Source organism: Stenella coeruleoalba (genome assembly GCF_951394435.1).
Source record: "Stenella coeruleoalba genome assembly, chromosome: 5".
Taxonomy (NCBI): Eukaryota; Metazoa; Chordata; class Mammalia; order Artiodactyla; family Delphinidae; genus Stenella; species Stenella coeruleoalba.
In genome coordinates, this window is record NC_137150.1 from 73,672,311 (window position 1) to 73,686,606 (window position 14,296).

Here is a 14,296-nt window from a genome sequence, read left to right on the forward strand (position 1 = left end):
AATTTTAGTTCTTAAGCAGGAGAAAAGACAGGGAAGGTACTTCTGAAAAACTAATCTACTCATGTTAGAATATGTTAGAAAGAGATGAGGAAAGAAGGAAAATGAAATAGAGAGTAATTGCAATAATTAGATTAGGGTACAAAATGAAGGCATAAGACTAGATGATTTCTAATTTTCCTAAGGAAAGGCAGTGTCGTCCTGTGGTAAGGGCTTAGAATCGGAAATATCTGAATTTGAATCCAGCTTTGCTACTTGGTATGTGCTTGACTTTTGGAAAGTTACTGAGCCATTCTGTGCCTTTATTTTCTTCATATGTTTAATGTTTAACTATTAAGTATTAATTATTTCAGAATTATTATGGCTTCACCTATTTACTAGTATGGTGTATGCTGCACCCCCTACTACCACAAAGGGTTTTATAAATTAACTATAAGAGAGATTTCAAGAGAAGCATCATTATGTCTTACACAGATGTGTAGTGAATGTTAAATAAATCACTGAAAATGAGTGAAAAAAAAAGGTTCCAAAGCAAGGGTTTGAGGCTAAAAGAATGGTTTTAATGGGAGTTAGCTTTGTGGAAAGAATGTTGGATTTGGGTTCAGAAGGCATAGGTGCAGATCTCAATTATGCTACTTACTAACTTTGTAACCTTGCACATATCATATAACCTCTCTATCCTCAAGTTTCTCATCTTTAAAAGAATATGATTATGATGTTTGTTTATCTCACAGAGTAAGAAGAATCACTTGAGATACTGTGTATAAGAACACATTGTAAAACACTCACTATACAGATACTGTGATATTATTAATTGACATAATAACAGAAATTAGCAAATGGGGGGAAATACCCAGTTAGTATGGGAAATTGAGGGGTTTTTTTGGTTACGTTGAACAGGAGATGACAGTGGGGTTTCTAAGTAGAGAGAGTCCACAGGCATTTGAAAATGCGAGCCTGGAATTTGGCTGATAGGAGAGAGCTAAAGCTGTTAGCATTAGAGTGGTATTTGAAGCCATTAAAGAAAGAGGATGATTTCATTGAGAGAATTTAGTGAGAGATTACCTCTCTACGAATGTGTTTATATCCATGTACATATAAAAAACATAGTTTTTTAAAATTTCTGTTTCTATAGATGCTTATAGACACAGGAAAATACTGTTTGTCAGCTTATTTTTGCTTTTCCTCATTTAAATTGTAAGCTATTTAAGGGAAAGGGCAGCGTCTTCTAACCAGTAGATCTAGAAAAACACCATACACGAGAGATACAGAGATTAATGTGAGTGATCATTTTAGTAAATAGCATTTTTCATTCCCAGTGTTCTAGATTCTGACCAGCTTCCCTTTTTTGGGGGGTGTGGGGTTATATAGCAAAAAGCGTCACAAAGTCCACAAAAACAACACTCCCCCTTAGACGGTGAGGTAAGTTTATATAATCACCTTTCTTTGGAACTTTTTATTATTGCAATGAAAATGAAATGTTTTGCATGTGATTATCATATGTTTTCAGTGATCAAAATGTTGCCATTTTCTTTTTTCCCCTCACAAAATTCTTACTAGGGAGAAAAAGACACAGGCCAGGAAGTTTATCAGAATCTATAGATTGGGGTTTTTTAAATCTATACACATCCGTCTGGAGATTATTTCCCTCCTCCCATCCCCAGCAGAGTTACCATCTCCCTCATCCATTTTCAGAGCTACTGTGTAATGAGAGATGGTCCTGAGAGCTGTATCTGGCACACGTGAATGGTGTCGGTATTAAACAAAAAACTCTACATAGTATTTCAGCTTCAGTGCTCATTTCCTAAGTGTGTATATTATTGATTATACTTTGTACACATTAGTTTTATAATATTAAATAGTACATTTTCGTTTCAAAGTAACATGTAACATGTAAGATTAATTATTAACCTTTTAAAAATCTATGCACCTAGATTCTGTATTATAATGATGTCCTATGCAAAAAGAAAAAAATAAACTAGATTGTAAATTTTATTGTTTTAACATGTGTGCACGTTTAGTGACATTTACATTTTGAAATAAAATTTATGATTCATTATTTTTTTAAAAATCTGTGTACCTATTTTGACCTGTTAAAATGAAGCTTATTACTAAATGAATATTTTATTGTACTTGGCTTTTTCATTAGCTATTTTCCCTTATCTTTGCCTTCTTATTTTTTCAATTTATGATCATTACTTCCTTAAAAAATGCATAAAGGCATTATTTCATGTGAGTGTTGACTTTGATTTTTGTAAAATAAGTTATTTGAAAACCTAATACATGGGGCTTTACAAGCATCAATCTTCAGCACAGTGTTTTCAAAGCACAAGTGTTTCTGGAATGGTAAGATGTATTGTTTGAAATGTTTTAAATTATCCATTATAAAGTTTTTTTTAATCTTATTGGACATATAATAACTATTTTTGGTTATTTATTTGAGAGCTTATGCATTGGTATAGTACCTGAAAGATTCACTCAAGCACTTTCCAGTTGTCTTTTCTTCACATGGTAATAACTCTGTACAAACCTTTGGCAGTCAAAGTTTGATAAGTTAATACACTCTTTCTTTTTTACCCAACATTTCCTTACTGGTCATTCTGGAGTAATTCATTATCTGAAAACTAAAGCTCCTCAGGAAAATAACATGTATAGTTTTAAAATTTCCAGTTGTACCCTTGTTTTGTCTGAGAAAGGTAATGAAGAGATGCCTAGACTAGAAATCATGACTCTTGGGTTTATTGTTTTAAATTTGTCACTGGCTCACTAAATGACCACAAATTCTTTATGTTACTGCTACATCTTCAGCTTTCTCTTCTCAGAACAGAGAATAATTCCTATTCCCCTCCTTGCTTTAGAAAGTTTTTATGCAATAAGATCATATTTGCAGTTGTTTAAGTTCTTTGGGAGAAAATCATTACTCAGAAACAACTTATTAGCTATTTTAATGCATCAACTCTGAATGATTGTGAATGTGGTCCTGTATGTCAGCATCTTCACAAGTATGTGTTAATATGTCTCTTTGCTTGTGTATTTGTGAAACTCGTCATGTGTGTGCATAGCTTGTTTTTGACATTGCTTCATTTTTCTCCACCTCTCCAGTGTCCCTTCCCATCCAGAAGGTCTCAGCACACTGATGATAGTGCCTTGTTAGTGGTAAGAACCTTGCACAAAATGGAATTTTACATTGCTTTGTCTAGAGATTTGGGGAATAGCTACTGTACTTTTCATTCTGAATTGATCTAAATACCATAAAACATGATGAGCATCATTACTAAATGCTTTACAAATAGCTAGAACTGTCTCCCTACATTACTTTTAATGATTTACCCAGTGTTCCAAGTGTTCTGCAGATGTGATTCAAATATCTTTGTTAGTGTTTCCAAAAGTAAAACATTTGCATTGAGAACCATATTGGCTTTGTATGTGTGTTTGGAGGAGAGGGAATAATATATTCATTTTTGAAATGTTTCTAATTCCAGGTGAACTTTATTAATCACTGTTTTGTCTTATAAGTCACCTGTATGATGAATGGTTCCCTTACTTCATGATGCTAATTATACAATTGTATATTTGGCATCCTATTTTATTATCTGTTTTAACCTACTGAAAATCCCAAACTTTGAGATCTCAAGATTATCCCTCCATACCCATTTTATATCTTAAACTCAGGGAAACATTAACTTGGAATGCTGTCTACTGATCTTTTTTTTTTTTTTTTTTGCGCGGGCCTCTCACTGTTGTGGCCTCTCCCGCTGCGGAGCAGAGGCTCCGGACGCGCAGGCTCAGCGGCCATGGCTCACAGGCCCAGCCACTCTGCGGCATGTGGGATCTTCCTGGACCAGGGCACGAACCCGTGTCCCCTGCATCGGCAGGCAGACTCTCAACCACTGCACCACCAAGGAAGCCCCACTACTGATCATTTTTAATATTGGTTTACTTTTTTTTTTAATTTTGTATTTGATTTTATGGGACACATGCAAATTTAGAAGATACATTAAAACACACTGGTTTACTTTTATTGCCTGTTTCATCAGCTGAAAATGAGTATAACTTCAGAGCTTTATTGAGAGTCTTACTTTGTCAGCTTTGCAGGAGAATTCTAACCATGTACATAATTGCTTTTCCCATCATGTTTTATGTTATTTTTTTCACCATAGTATTGAAGACTAGCAATTCAAAAGCCTATTATCTGTAGCAATTCCTGTCTTAGGAGCTAGTAACTGCCGCCATTGTGCATACTACTGCATGAACTGCATACTTGAGCATGAGATTTCTATTACATAAACTTTCATTGTCAGAATTTCTGTGTTCTGTAATCATCATTTCCTTTAAGATGGCTATAGCACATTTTAACTGGCAGTCTTATAAAGAAATAAGCCTCTGGAGTTTTAGTCAAAGTTAGTTGGCATGAGAAGCAAATAACAATTTAATGTAGAAAAATATTGAGAGCCTATGGTGATCCAGACACTTTACCCGAATTATCTCATTCACTCCTCACAGCAGCCTTAAGAGTTAAGGTTAAACTTATCACCATTTTACAAATGATTACTGAGGCACCAAATGTTTTGTCCAGAATGTGACTTCTCCAAGGTCACAGCTAGTAAGTACAAGGCTGGGTTCAAATTTAGATCCAAGTGACTTGAGAACGTGCATGAATACTGTGCTATATTGCCTCCTGTACTGTAATTGAAAATACTTTGAAACACTTTAGGAAACTGAAGATGAGATTTAATAACACATATAGTAAGTGCTGAATGCCCAGGCGTTTTTGTCAAGGAAAAAGTGGAATTTGGAAAAACAATAAAATCCCCTTAGCGTGAAATTTGTAATTTCAGCCATTTTCAAAATACATACACTTATATTTTACTTAACAGTATTCATGTCTGGCCTAAATTAGATGGCCTTTAAAAACAAGAACCATGTCTCACATATTTTTGCATGCCAAATAGTGTCCAACATGTATTACAAAAATAGTCATTTTTTAAATCATACCTCTGATCTTCTCAAAACTACTTTTCAGTGGCTTCATATAGTAGAATAAAGTCCATATACTTTTTTTTTTAGATGTATTATTTATTTTATTTATTTTTTTGGCTGCGTCAGGTCTTAGTTGCAGCATGTGAGCTTCTCTCTAGTTGTGGCGTGAGCGTTTTCTCTAGTTGTGGCGCGCAGACTCCAGAGCACATGGGCTCTGTAGTTGTGGTGCGCAGGTTCCAGAGCCTGTGGACTCTGTGGTTTGCAGCACACAGGCTCTCTTGTTGAGGTGCGTGAGCTCAGTAGCTGTGGCGTGCAGATTTAGTTGCCCTGCGGCATGTGGGATCTTAGTTCCCCGACCAGGGATTGAACTAGTGTCCCCTGCACTGGAAGGCAGATTCTTTACCACTGGACCACCAGGGAAGTTCCAAAATCCATATACTTCTTAACACAGCCTACAAACCCTTTAGAGTAGGTTCCAAACTTCTTAACATGGCCCATAAGCTCCTGTGTACTCTGGGTACTATGTATCTCTCATCTCTGGGGTCATGCTATATCAGCATTTTTTCAGCTCTGAAAATATGGCAAGCCCTTTCCCACCTCAGGATCTTTGCAAATGCTCCTCCCTCTGCATGGAATGCCTCTCATTCCCTGCATATACCCGTTGGTTAATTCCTACTGATCTATCTGGTATCAACTTAAATATCACACCCTTAAAATGGCTTTTCTGCAACACCCCTACCCCCAAATCAAATTTGTCTCCACTGTTCTTTTTTTTTCTTCATAGCACTTTTAGGTGGGTGTTTATTGTTTTGTATCTCCCCCTCTCCCCCACCCCCAATAGACTACTAGACTGTAAGCTTCATGGGCACAGGGATATTCTCTGTTGCACTTACCTATGTATACTCAATCCCTACCATAATTCCTGGGATATATTAGTTGCTTAATAAATAATTCCTGAGTGAATAATTCCTGATGTATTCTGTACATCTAATAATTGCTCATTAGGGGAGTTCCCTGGTGGTCTAGTGGTTAGGATTCGGCGTTTTCACTGCAGTGGCCCCAGTTCAATCCCTGGTTGGGGAGCTGAGATCCCACAAGCTGTATGGTGTGGCCAAAATAAAAAAATAAAAAATAAAATCACAATCAGAAAAAAAAAATCTCAAAAAAAATTGTTTCAAGATAAGTTCTGATGATATAGCAAGTAAATGTTGGATTTGATTTAAAGACCTTGAAATATGGGATTTGAAATAACTGTTGGTAATGTTTAATATCAGTTACACTAACATTCTCTTAGGATTGCCCTTCAGGCTTCTGTTGCTTTCATATATGTCCCACATGTATCTACATCCCATCTCTAGACACTAGAAAGGATCTAGGCTCATTTCACTTCCTCTTCCTTCCATCCTTTTTTCCTTCTTTGCCAGCATAGTGGCTTTTAGCCTTTTTTTTTTTTTTTTTTTTTTTGCGGTACGCGGGCCTCTCACTGTTGTGGCCTCTCCCGTTGCGGAGCACAGGTTCCGGGCGCGCAGGCTCAGCGGCCATGGCTCACAGGCCCAGCCGCTCCGCGGCATGTGGTATCCTCCCAGACCGGGGCACGAACCCGTGTCCCCTGCATCGGCAGGTGGACTCTCAACCACTGCGCCACCAGGGAAGCCCTAGCCTTTTTATATTTGAGATTGACAGTAATTCAAGTCCATTTGATCGTAAGGAGGCCCAGGAAATCTAAACAGGTGAAGGCATATACAATGTAAGACTGCTGTCACAGCCTTGTTCTTTGGTACATTTCTTTCCTCACTTTCTTCTGCCTTAAGATAATGTTGCAGTGTGTGTTACATGCTTTGTTTTGCACACACGAAAAAGACATTGCTATCTATCAACTCATTAAAAATATAGTTGTATTTATCATAGTGACCATCCTACTCACCTTTTCCTAAACACCACATGTGTTCTTGTTCATTTATCCCATGATTCAGATATTTGTGATTGTAGTTTAAATGTTTAAAAATTATTTAACTTATAAAGACTTTAATATCTTTAAGCCTTTGGCATTTTTAATAGATACAATCTTACTCAACGCCCTTTGTGAAAGTTCTGTCTTCTCTGATTTCCACTCCCCACCAAATGAAAAAATTGTCATGTTTTGAGCAGCTTTTATCTGTAATAAAAATTCTGTACAATGGATTCTAACACTTACTGTGTCTAATTGTATCTCTAATATATCTAACTAGTTTTATGTAGGCTGGTGAAAGGATAAAGGATTCAAAGAAAAGGAAAATTGTACTTAACTTCTCAGAGGTCATTTGGACTTTTACAGAAGCAGAAATGAAATGCTGGTTCATCCTTAAGGTGTAATGCAAAATCCTCATGTCCTGGCTTCTCACATCAGAGCCATTAAACTGAATTATAATAAATCTAATTTGGATTAATATTGAAAAGATGTTGCTCTTATTCATGCCAATTCTGATCAGTTAAAATGAGCTCTTTGACTGGATTTGTTTCCCCTGTCATAGGAACAGCACAGGACTCATTTGTTTCTAAGGCTATTTTGCTAAAAAAAATTTGATGTACTCAGTTTTATTTCTATATAAAATCATGTTTAATAAGTCATGCCTTTCATTTCTTGATTAATGTGGTATGAGGTATTGAAATAATTTGAATTAAACAGGTGGAAAACTGTGTTTAATAAATTATAGGGTTTTCCCCCCAACTATTCTCTTTCTGCCCTATCAATATCTTAGTAAACCATTTGAAAGTTTGTCAGTGACCTTTCCTTTGCTAATTTTACTGACAAGATCTGCCTGCCTGCCTGTCTGACGTTTTGCTAACATAAATGCTGCCTTCTGTTTCTTCTCTTTCTCTTTTGCCATTTAGTCGCTGTCAGGTGTGAATCAAGTGGGCTGTGCTGCTACCCTGCCTCATTCTTCTGCCTTCAGGCCTCTTAAGGTATATCTTGTTATTGTAATTTACCAGGAACTTTGAGGAGGGGATTTGCCCGGGAGATCTTAAATTTCCCAATGGATTGGTCTAACAGCAGTCTGAAATCTAGAATTGTATGAAATATAACTAAGCTTATGAAGCTAAGTTTAACATTAATTTCACTTGAAATTTTTTGGAAGTTTTATTATGCCAGAAACATAGAGCCTTTGTTAATTCTTTATATTGAGATTTTTGTTTGAAATGTCCTTCTAATTTTCTTATCAAAGGGTTGGGGTTTTTTTGTCATGAGTTACTATGTTACTTTGGTTAATATATGATATTGAGTTAACTCTGTTGTCCAATGTGCATGCAAAATAATTTGAGTATCAGTCCCCCAAAGTGTCACTGCCAAAACCCTATTACAGTAGAGGTCAGCAAGCTATGGTCCCTAGGCCACCTGTTTCTGTAAATAGTTTTAGTGACATACAGCCACGCCCATTTGTCTATGGCTGCTTTTACACTTAAAAGCAGAGTAGGAATAGTTACAATGGAGATCACATGGCCTGGAAGTCTAAATTAAAAACCTGTGGTATTTTATTTTTTAAAGACCTCTAGGGATGGTAATTCCATACTTATTATCATATGATACCTAAGAAATGATTCATAATCCTGACTGTCAACAAGGTCCTCTCCTTGTCTAACTTATATCTGTCCTCCTGTGGTTTACACCTATTTCTTCTTTTCTTTCCAGAGTGGAGATTTTCTAGTTACTTAGCAGTCCTTATGTGGAGAATCTTTATATTTGAAAACTGTTATGATGCCACCCGTGTCTTCTCCGTAAATAAGCTTTGGCCCTTTTATGTGCCTTTCCTAGCCTGTTTGTCCTTATGAACTTTGACAAGTTCTCTGCCCTCCATTTTGGCTTCACAGTTCCCAACTAGAAATATATCCCTCATTAGAGCCCACGTAGTACTGAGCATGAAACAAGGGTTATTCACGTCTTATGCTGAGCATTAGGTTGGCTTTTTCCATTTTGGTATTCATTTTGCTGTGTATCCATTGTAATTCTCAGATGTTTTAGTTATATTCCTAAATGATAATTAATTTCTAAACTTTGTATCTTTTGTTTTCCTAAATATTTAATTTTGCTTTTCGAACATTTAAAATTTTCTGATTTCCCGGAATATTTTCAAATTCTTGCATCATGTCCTTCTAAATGCTGACTCCAACTTTATAACATCTGTAAACCTGATAAACCTTCTCTCTGGTTATTATTGAAGCTACACATACCTGGATGACACCTGATAAAACTTTATAATTCTCTTCTATATTAACCTTTTGCTAGCCTTTCTCAGCTAGGTTCGTTATTTGAACTACAAAGAAAATTATTTGAGGGACTGTTTTCAAAATTTTTTCAAGGAAGGTATATAACTAGTACCATTCTAGGTATATAGGAGAAAAGTTAATTCGTTACACTCAATGGATACCTTAGGGCATTGGGGCTTATCCTCCCCTAGAATTTTAGTTGAGTAAGGCCAAATCTGAATGTGCCAGAAGTTGTGTAATGTCTAACATTCTTCCTGTCAGACCTGCTGCACTGTCAAATGATTAGTTTAAAAATATTTATTCTTTATTTTTTGGTATCTCAGTTACTCTGCAGCAGGTATATACTATATTTAGGCATGATTTTATTTCTTTTGTTGCTTAACTAGGCACTAAAAGTTGACTTTGTATCAGTTTCCATTTTTTGCTCTCCAGTTCTCCAAAAGTTCTCAGATATACCAGTCAATGGCCTCAGCGTGATTTGAACTAATTATTTCAGTATCCTAGAATGTAAGCAGTTAGATTTATAGTTTGAATAAAAATATATTTTTAAAATCACCATTTTGTAAGTCCCCTCTTTTCTGGCTTTGTTTTTCATTACACCCAACTGCATGTTATCTTTTGGTATTTCTGGAGGTAGAGAACATTTGCTGCCATTCAGTAGAATGTGTTTCAGCTCTTCCTTCTAATCTAATAGAGTTGTCTAATAACTTTATTGTTTATTCCTAAATATGTTAAAGTTTCTAGTCTATCTCACTGTAATAGGCCTTTTTAAATTTAAAATTTTTTTCCTCTGTATCTGGAATAATCTCTACTTTTTATGTTTTTCTGTTTGTACCATTGGTCCTAGCTTTCTCCTTCTACCTCATCTTCCTTGAAAATAAGGATAGTATTTTGTTTCCTTAAAAAGATATCCAGCTTTTGCCTCATTGGCCCATTTATTCCTTTTACTAGTGCCTGTTGTTCTTATTTTAAATTAAGTTTGTTATTTAAATTTTCATTTCTTCTCAGCATCCTAAACTTAGTTTATTGGCATCTTTAAACTTGATGAACATGTTGTCTTTTTCACTAATGAAGATGTAATACATTGCTTCACTCAGGAGCGCAGCTTACTTTTTAAGTCTTAATTCTCGGTCTAAGAGTATCAAACCAAGGAAACATTACCACAGAATTGTCTTTCAGATCAGTCCAAGAATTTTCTCAACAGCATGGCTTCTGTTTATTTACTTATTTATAGCAGTTAAAATTTCCTGTCATCATTAATCTCACCTGACCCAACTCCAACTTCAGATAAAAGATTTCTGCAAATATTGAAAACCAAAAGGGAGAAAAAAACATGGGAGTGTGTATGTGTGTGTGTATTTGTGTGTGTGTTTTAAAGTCATTCTGTTCAAAAATGTGTCTCAGTTATCATAAATTATTGAGTACAACTCAATGGTTATTGAATATAACTAGCTATCAAGGCCTGAAAACCTGTTGTTATTCTAGCTTTTCTTGATTCTACTCCTCTGCCAAGTCTTCAATATTTTTAACCCAGCTAACCAACGCTTCCTCTTAAATTAGCTTAACTCTCTTCCCTTTTTTTAGGTACACTCTATACCAGTTGAACTAGTTCTTCCTCCTTCTTTACAGTTCCTTCGGTCAATAAATTAAAAACATCTTGGATTCAAATACTAGTCTCGAAATACAACTATCATCTTTAAATACCTCATTTCCTAACTGAAATGAAGAAACCTTCATCACTCTTTCTTAAAACATTACTCAAGGAGGGGGGTAGGAATACTTTAGAAAGTATGTCAGAAAAATACTATTATAAAATAAAATTTTATTCTCTTCTATACATTCCCCAATAAAATTTTCTGCCTTAGGATGATTTCATTTTTCACAGTCATAGGAAAGGCCTGTTATATAATAGGACTATCTTTAGAGAATGCATTACATAGATCTTATATTCTCTAGAACTAAATAAAGTTTGGCCTTGGGGGGGTGGTGGGATGAATTGGGAGATTGGGATTGACATATATACACTATTGATACTATGTATAAAATAGATAACTAATGAGAACCTACTGTATAGCACAGGGAACTCTACTCAATGCTTTGTGGTGACCTAAATGAGACGGAAATCCAAAAAAGAGGGGATATATGTATACATATAGTTGATTTACTTTGCTGTACAGTAGAAACTAACACGACATTGTAAAGCAACTGTACTCCAATAAAAATTAATTTAAAAAAAACTTTGGCCTTAAAAAATATTCAGAATTATTATACAAATTCTCATTTCTAGACTTAATTTTGGAGGAGAGTTGCATGTTTTTTTTCTTTTATTGATATAATCCCAAATGTGGAAAGAGGTACTTTTCGTAAATGTGGAAAGTACCTCTTCTTGAATAATAATTATTGATGTATCTATGTTTCTCCACAGAATGATCACAGATCTAATGCTGTATCAAGTTCACCTACAACAGAAACAGGTAATAGACACAAAAGTGCAATTAACCACTTCCCAATTATAATTCTTTACCAGGATTTTCCTGATAAATTGCTCCTTAGATGGCTGTGGCTTCCTTTTCTGAAATGAGAAATCAGGCACAAAATTGGGAACTCTGCACATTTTTCACTTTTTAATTCAACTAGTCGTTCAACCACTCAGCCATTTGATATGAAAAAATGAGCAAGAGCTAGCAGGGCTGTATGTTTGCAAGAGACTATATTTAATATATTAACATTCATTTTGCCTTTATTGAATACCAAAAGTAACATGACAATTAAAAATACATACAATCAGGGATTTCCCTGGTAGTGTAGTGGTTAGGATTCCAGGCTTTTACTGCCATGGCCTAGGTTCAATCCCTTGTTGGGAAACTGAGATCCCACAAGCTGTGCAGCCCAGCCCCCAAAAAAATAAAAATACATACAAGCAGCCCTCCCACTTTCAGGGTTACTTTTCTTTTCTTCTTTTTTTAAGTATTTATTTATTTGGCTGCTCCAGGTCTGAGTTGTGGCATGTGGGATTTTTAGTTGCAGTATGCAGGATATTTTAGTTGTGGCATGCGGGATGTAGTTCCCTGACCAGGGATCGAACCTGGGCCCCCTGCATTGGGAGCGTGGAGTCTTAACCTTTAGCTCATGAGGGAAGTCCTGGAGGTTACTTTCCTATACCAGATTTTCTATTAATAAACAAAATTATCATTTTATATCATTGCAATATTTAACTTTTTTCTTCATTTGCCATTTATTGAACTTTTGTCATGTGTCTGTTATTATATTTAATTTTTTCCATCTTCTTTAATCTTATTTTGCTTTTCCATGCTGATTCAGTTCATCATTCCCCTGCATATTCTTTTCCTGCTGCTATTCAGAGAAACCAGGCCCAGCGCCCTGAAAGTTTCCTTTTCAGAGGAGCTGTCAGGGCAGAAACAAATAAAGGTAGGTGGCAGTGCTAAAAGGGGCATTGGGGGGGGTTGGGGGATGGTGGTTATACAATGACATTATACATTACATGCTTTTAAACTTCTACCCTGGGAATTCCCTGGCAGGCCAGTGGTTAGGACCCTGCGCGGTCACTGCCAGGGCCCTGGTTCAACCCTGAGTCAGGGAACTAAGATCCCGCAAGCTGCGCGGTGAGGCCAGACAAACAAACAAATAAATAAATAAACTTCTACCCTGAGATGTCACCAAGGCAAAAGTTTTAAACTCTGCGTTTGTCTGTGATCTCACTGATATTAAAGGAAGAGAATCTTAATCTTGTTTGAAATCATTTTGGTCAGAAAGTTTCTCAGTACCACCTAAAAGCAGGTTATAGTGTTTGAACAAAAAAATTACTCTTTCAGGGCTTCAGGGAATGTCCCTTCTCTCTGTAGTGTGCTCTTTTTCAGATTTTTCTGTTGGTAAAAGCTGTTTTCTGTGTTGTTAAAGAAATGAATCAGTAATTTTAAAAAAACCAAACTATTTAGTCTCATGGTTTTTAGTTAATGTGGCAAATTTCTGCCTGATCCCCAAAGAAGTTACCTAGAAGTGGAAACAGACATTTCACTCCGAAAATAACTATTTTTAACATAACTGATAGATACACTCACAGTGAGATTTAAACTCAAACCAGAGATGCACTGCTGGTGGGATTGTTAATTAGCATGGAAAACTGTTTACATTATCTGCTAATGGTGAACCCTTGTATATCCTATAACTAGTAATTTTGCTTTCTGAAATATGTACACATCTGTACCAAAAGATATGTCCAAATTATTCATAGCAACATTATTCATAATAGCCCCAAACTGAATGTCCATCAACAATAGAATGGATAAATAATTGTGTATATTTGTACAATGGGATACTAAATAAGCAATGAAAATGAACACATTAATATACATAACAACGTGGATAAATCTTATAATGTTGATCAAAAGAAGCCAAACATAAAAACATACACACATATAATACGGTTTTATATGTAGAAAGTTTAAAAATGGACAAAACTAATCTGTGGTGTTAGAAGCCAGGAGGTACATAGTTAGAACCTGTGGTACTAGAAATAACTGTTGGGTACTGATACTGATGGGTAGGGAACATGAGAGGGTCTCCTGGGTGTTGGTAATGTTGCATTTATTGACTTGCTTGTGTCTGCTTTGTGATGATAATTTATTCAGCTGTTTGCTTATGATTTGTCTAATTTTTTGCATGCAATATTTTTCAATAGAAACGTTTTTAAATGGATGTAATCAAACACACAAAGTAGTTGAGCCAGATGGGTAATGGACATTTGGTAGTTTTTCATACTATTCTCCCTATTATTGTGCATATTTTAAAATTTCCATAATAAAAACTTTTTTTAAAAGGTCACTCCAGAAGTAGAAAGTGCTGTACTTTCAAGGAAACTGTGATCAGGTGGATCTGAGTATTTTTGCAGCACTGGCAGTCACTTTCTATCTTACGTACCAATATTTTTTAGGTCATGCGTCACCCCTTCTTTCATCTTCTGCACCTACCACTGATTTTAAAGATCCGGTAACAAGACAGAATTCAAGACAGAGAGAAGAAGAGCTGGAATTAATAGATCAACTACGCAAAGTATGTA

General features: G+C 35.7%; 1 protein-coding gene across 8 annotated transcripts in view; it reads left to right on the forward strand.

The window, feature by feature from the left end:
- Positions 1-14,296, forward strand: part of LRCH3 (leucine rich repeats and calponin homology domain containing 3) — a 114,631-nt gene that overhangs the window by 84,604 nt on the left and 15,731 nt on the right. For 2 of the 8 annotated variants that reach the window (XM_079922249.1, XM_079922246.1), the window contains exons 13-18: positions 1,369-1,419; positions 3,100-3,153; positions 7,849-7,920; positions 11,645-11,693; positions 12,541-12,648; positions 14,171-14,289. In XM_079922249.1, coding sequence (XP_079778375.1) covers positions 1,369-1,419; positions 3,100-3,153; positions 7,849-7,920; positions 11,645-11,693; positions 12,541-12,648; positions 14,171-14,289 — 453 coding nt within the window. The remainder of the gene's footprint in view (positions 1-1,368; positions 1,420-3,099; positions 3,154-7,848; positions 7,921-11,644; positions 11,694-12,540; positions 12,649-14,170; positions 14,290-14,296) is intronic. The other 6 variants (XM_079922252.1, XM_079922248.1, XM_079922247.1 and 3 more) reach the window with 5 other exon arrangements.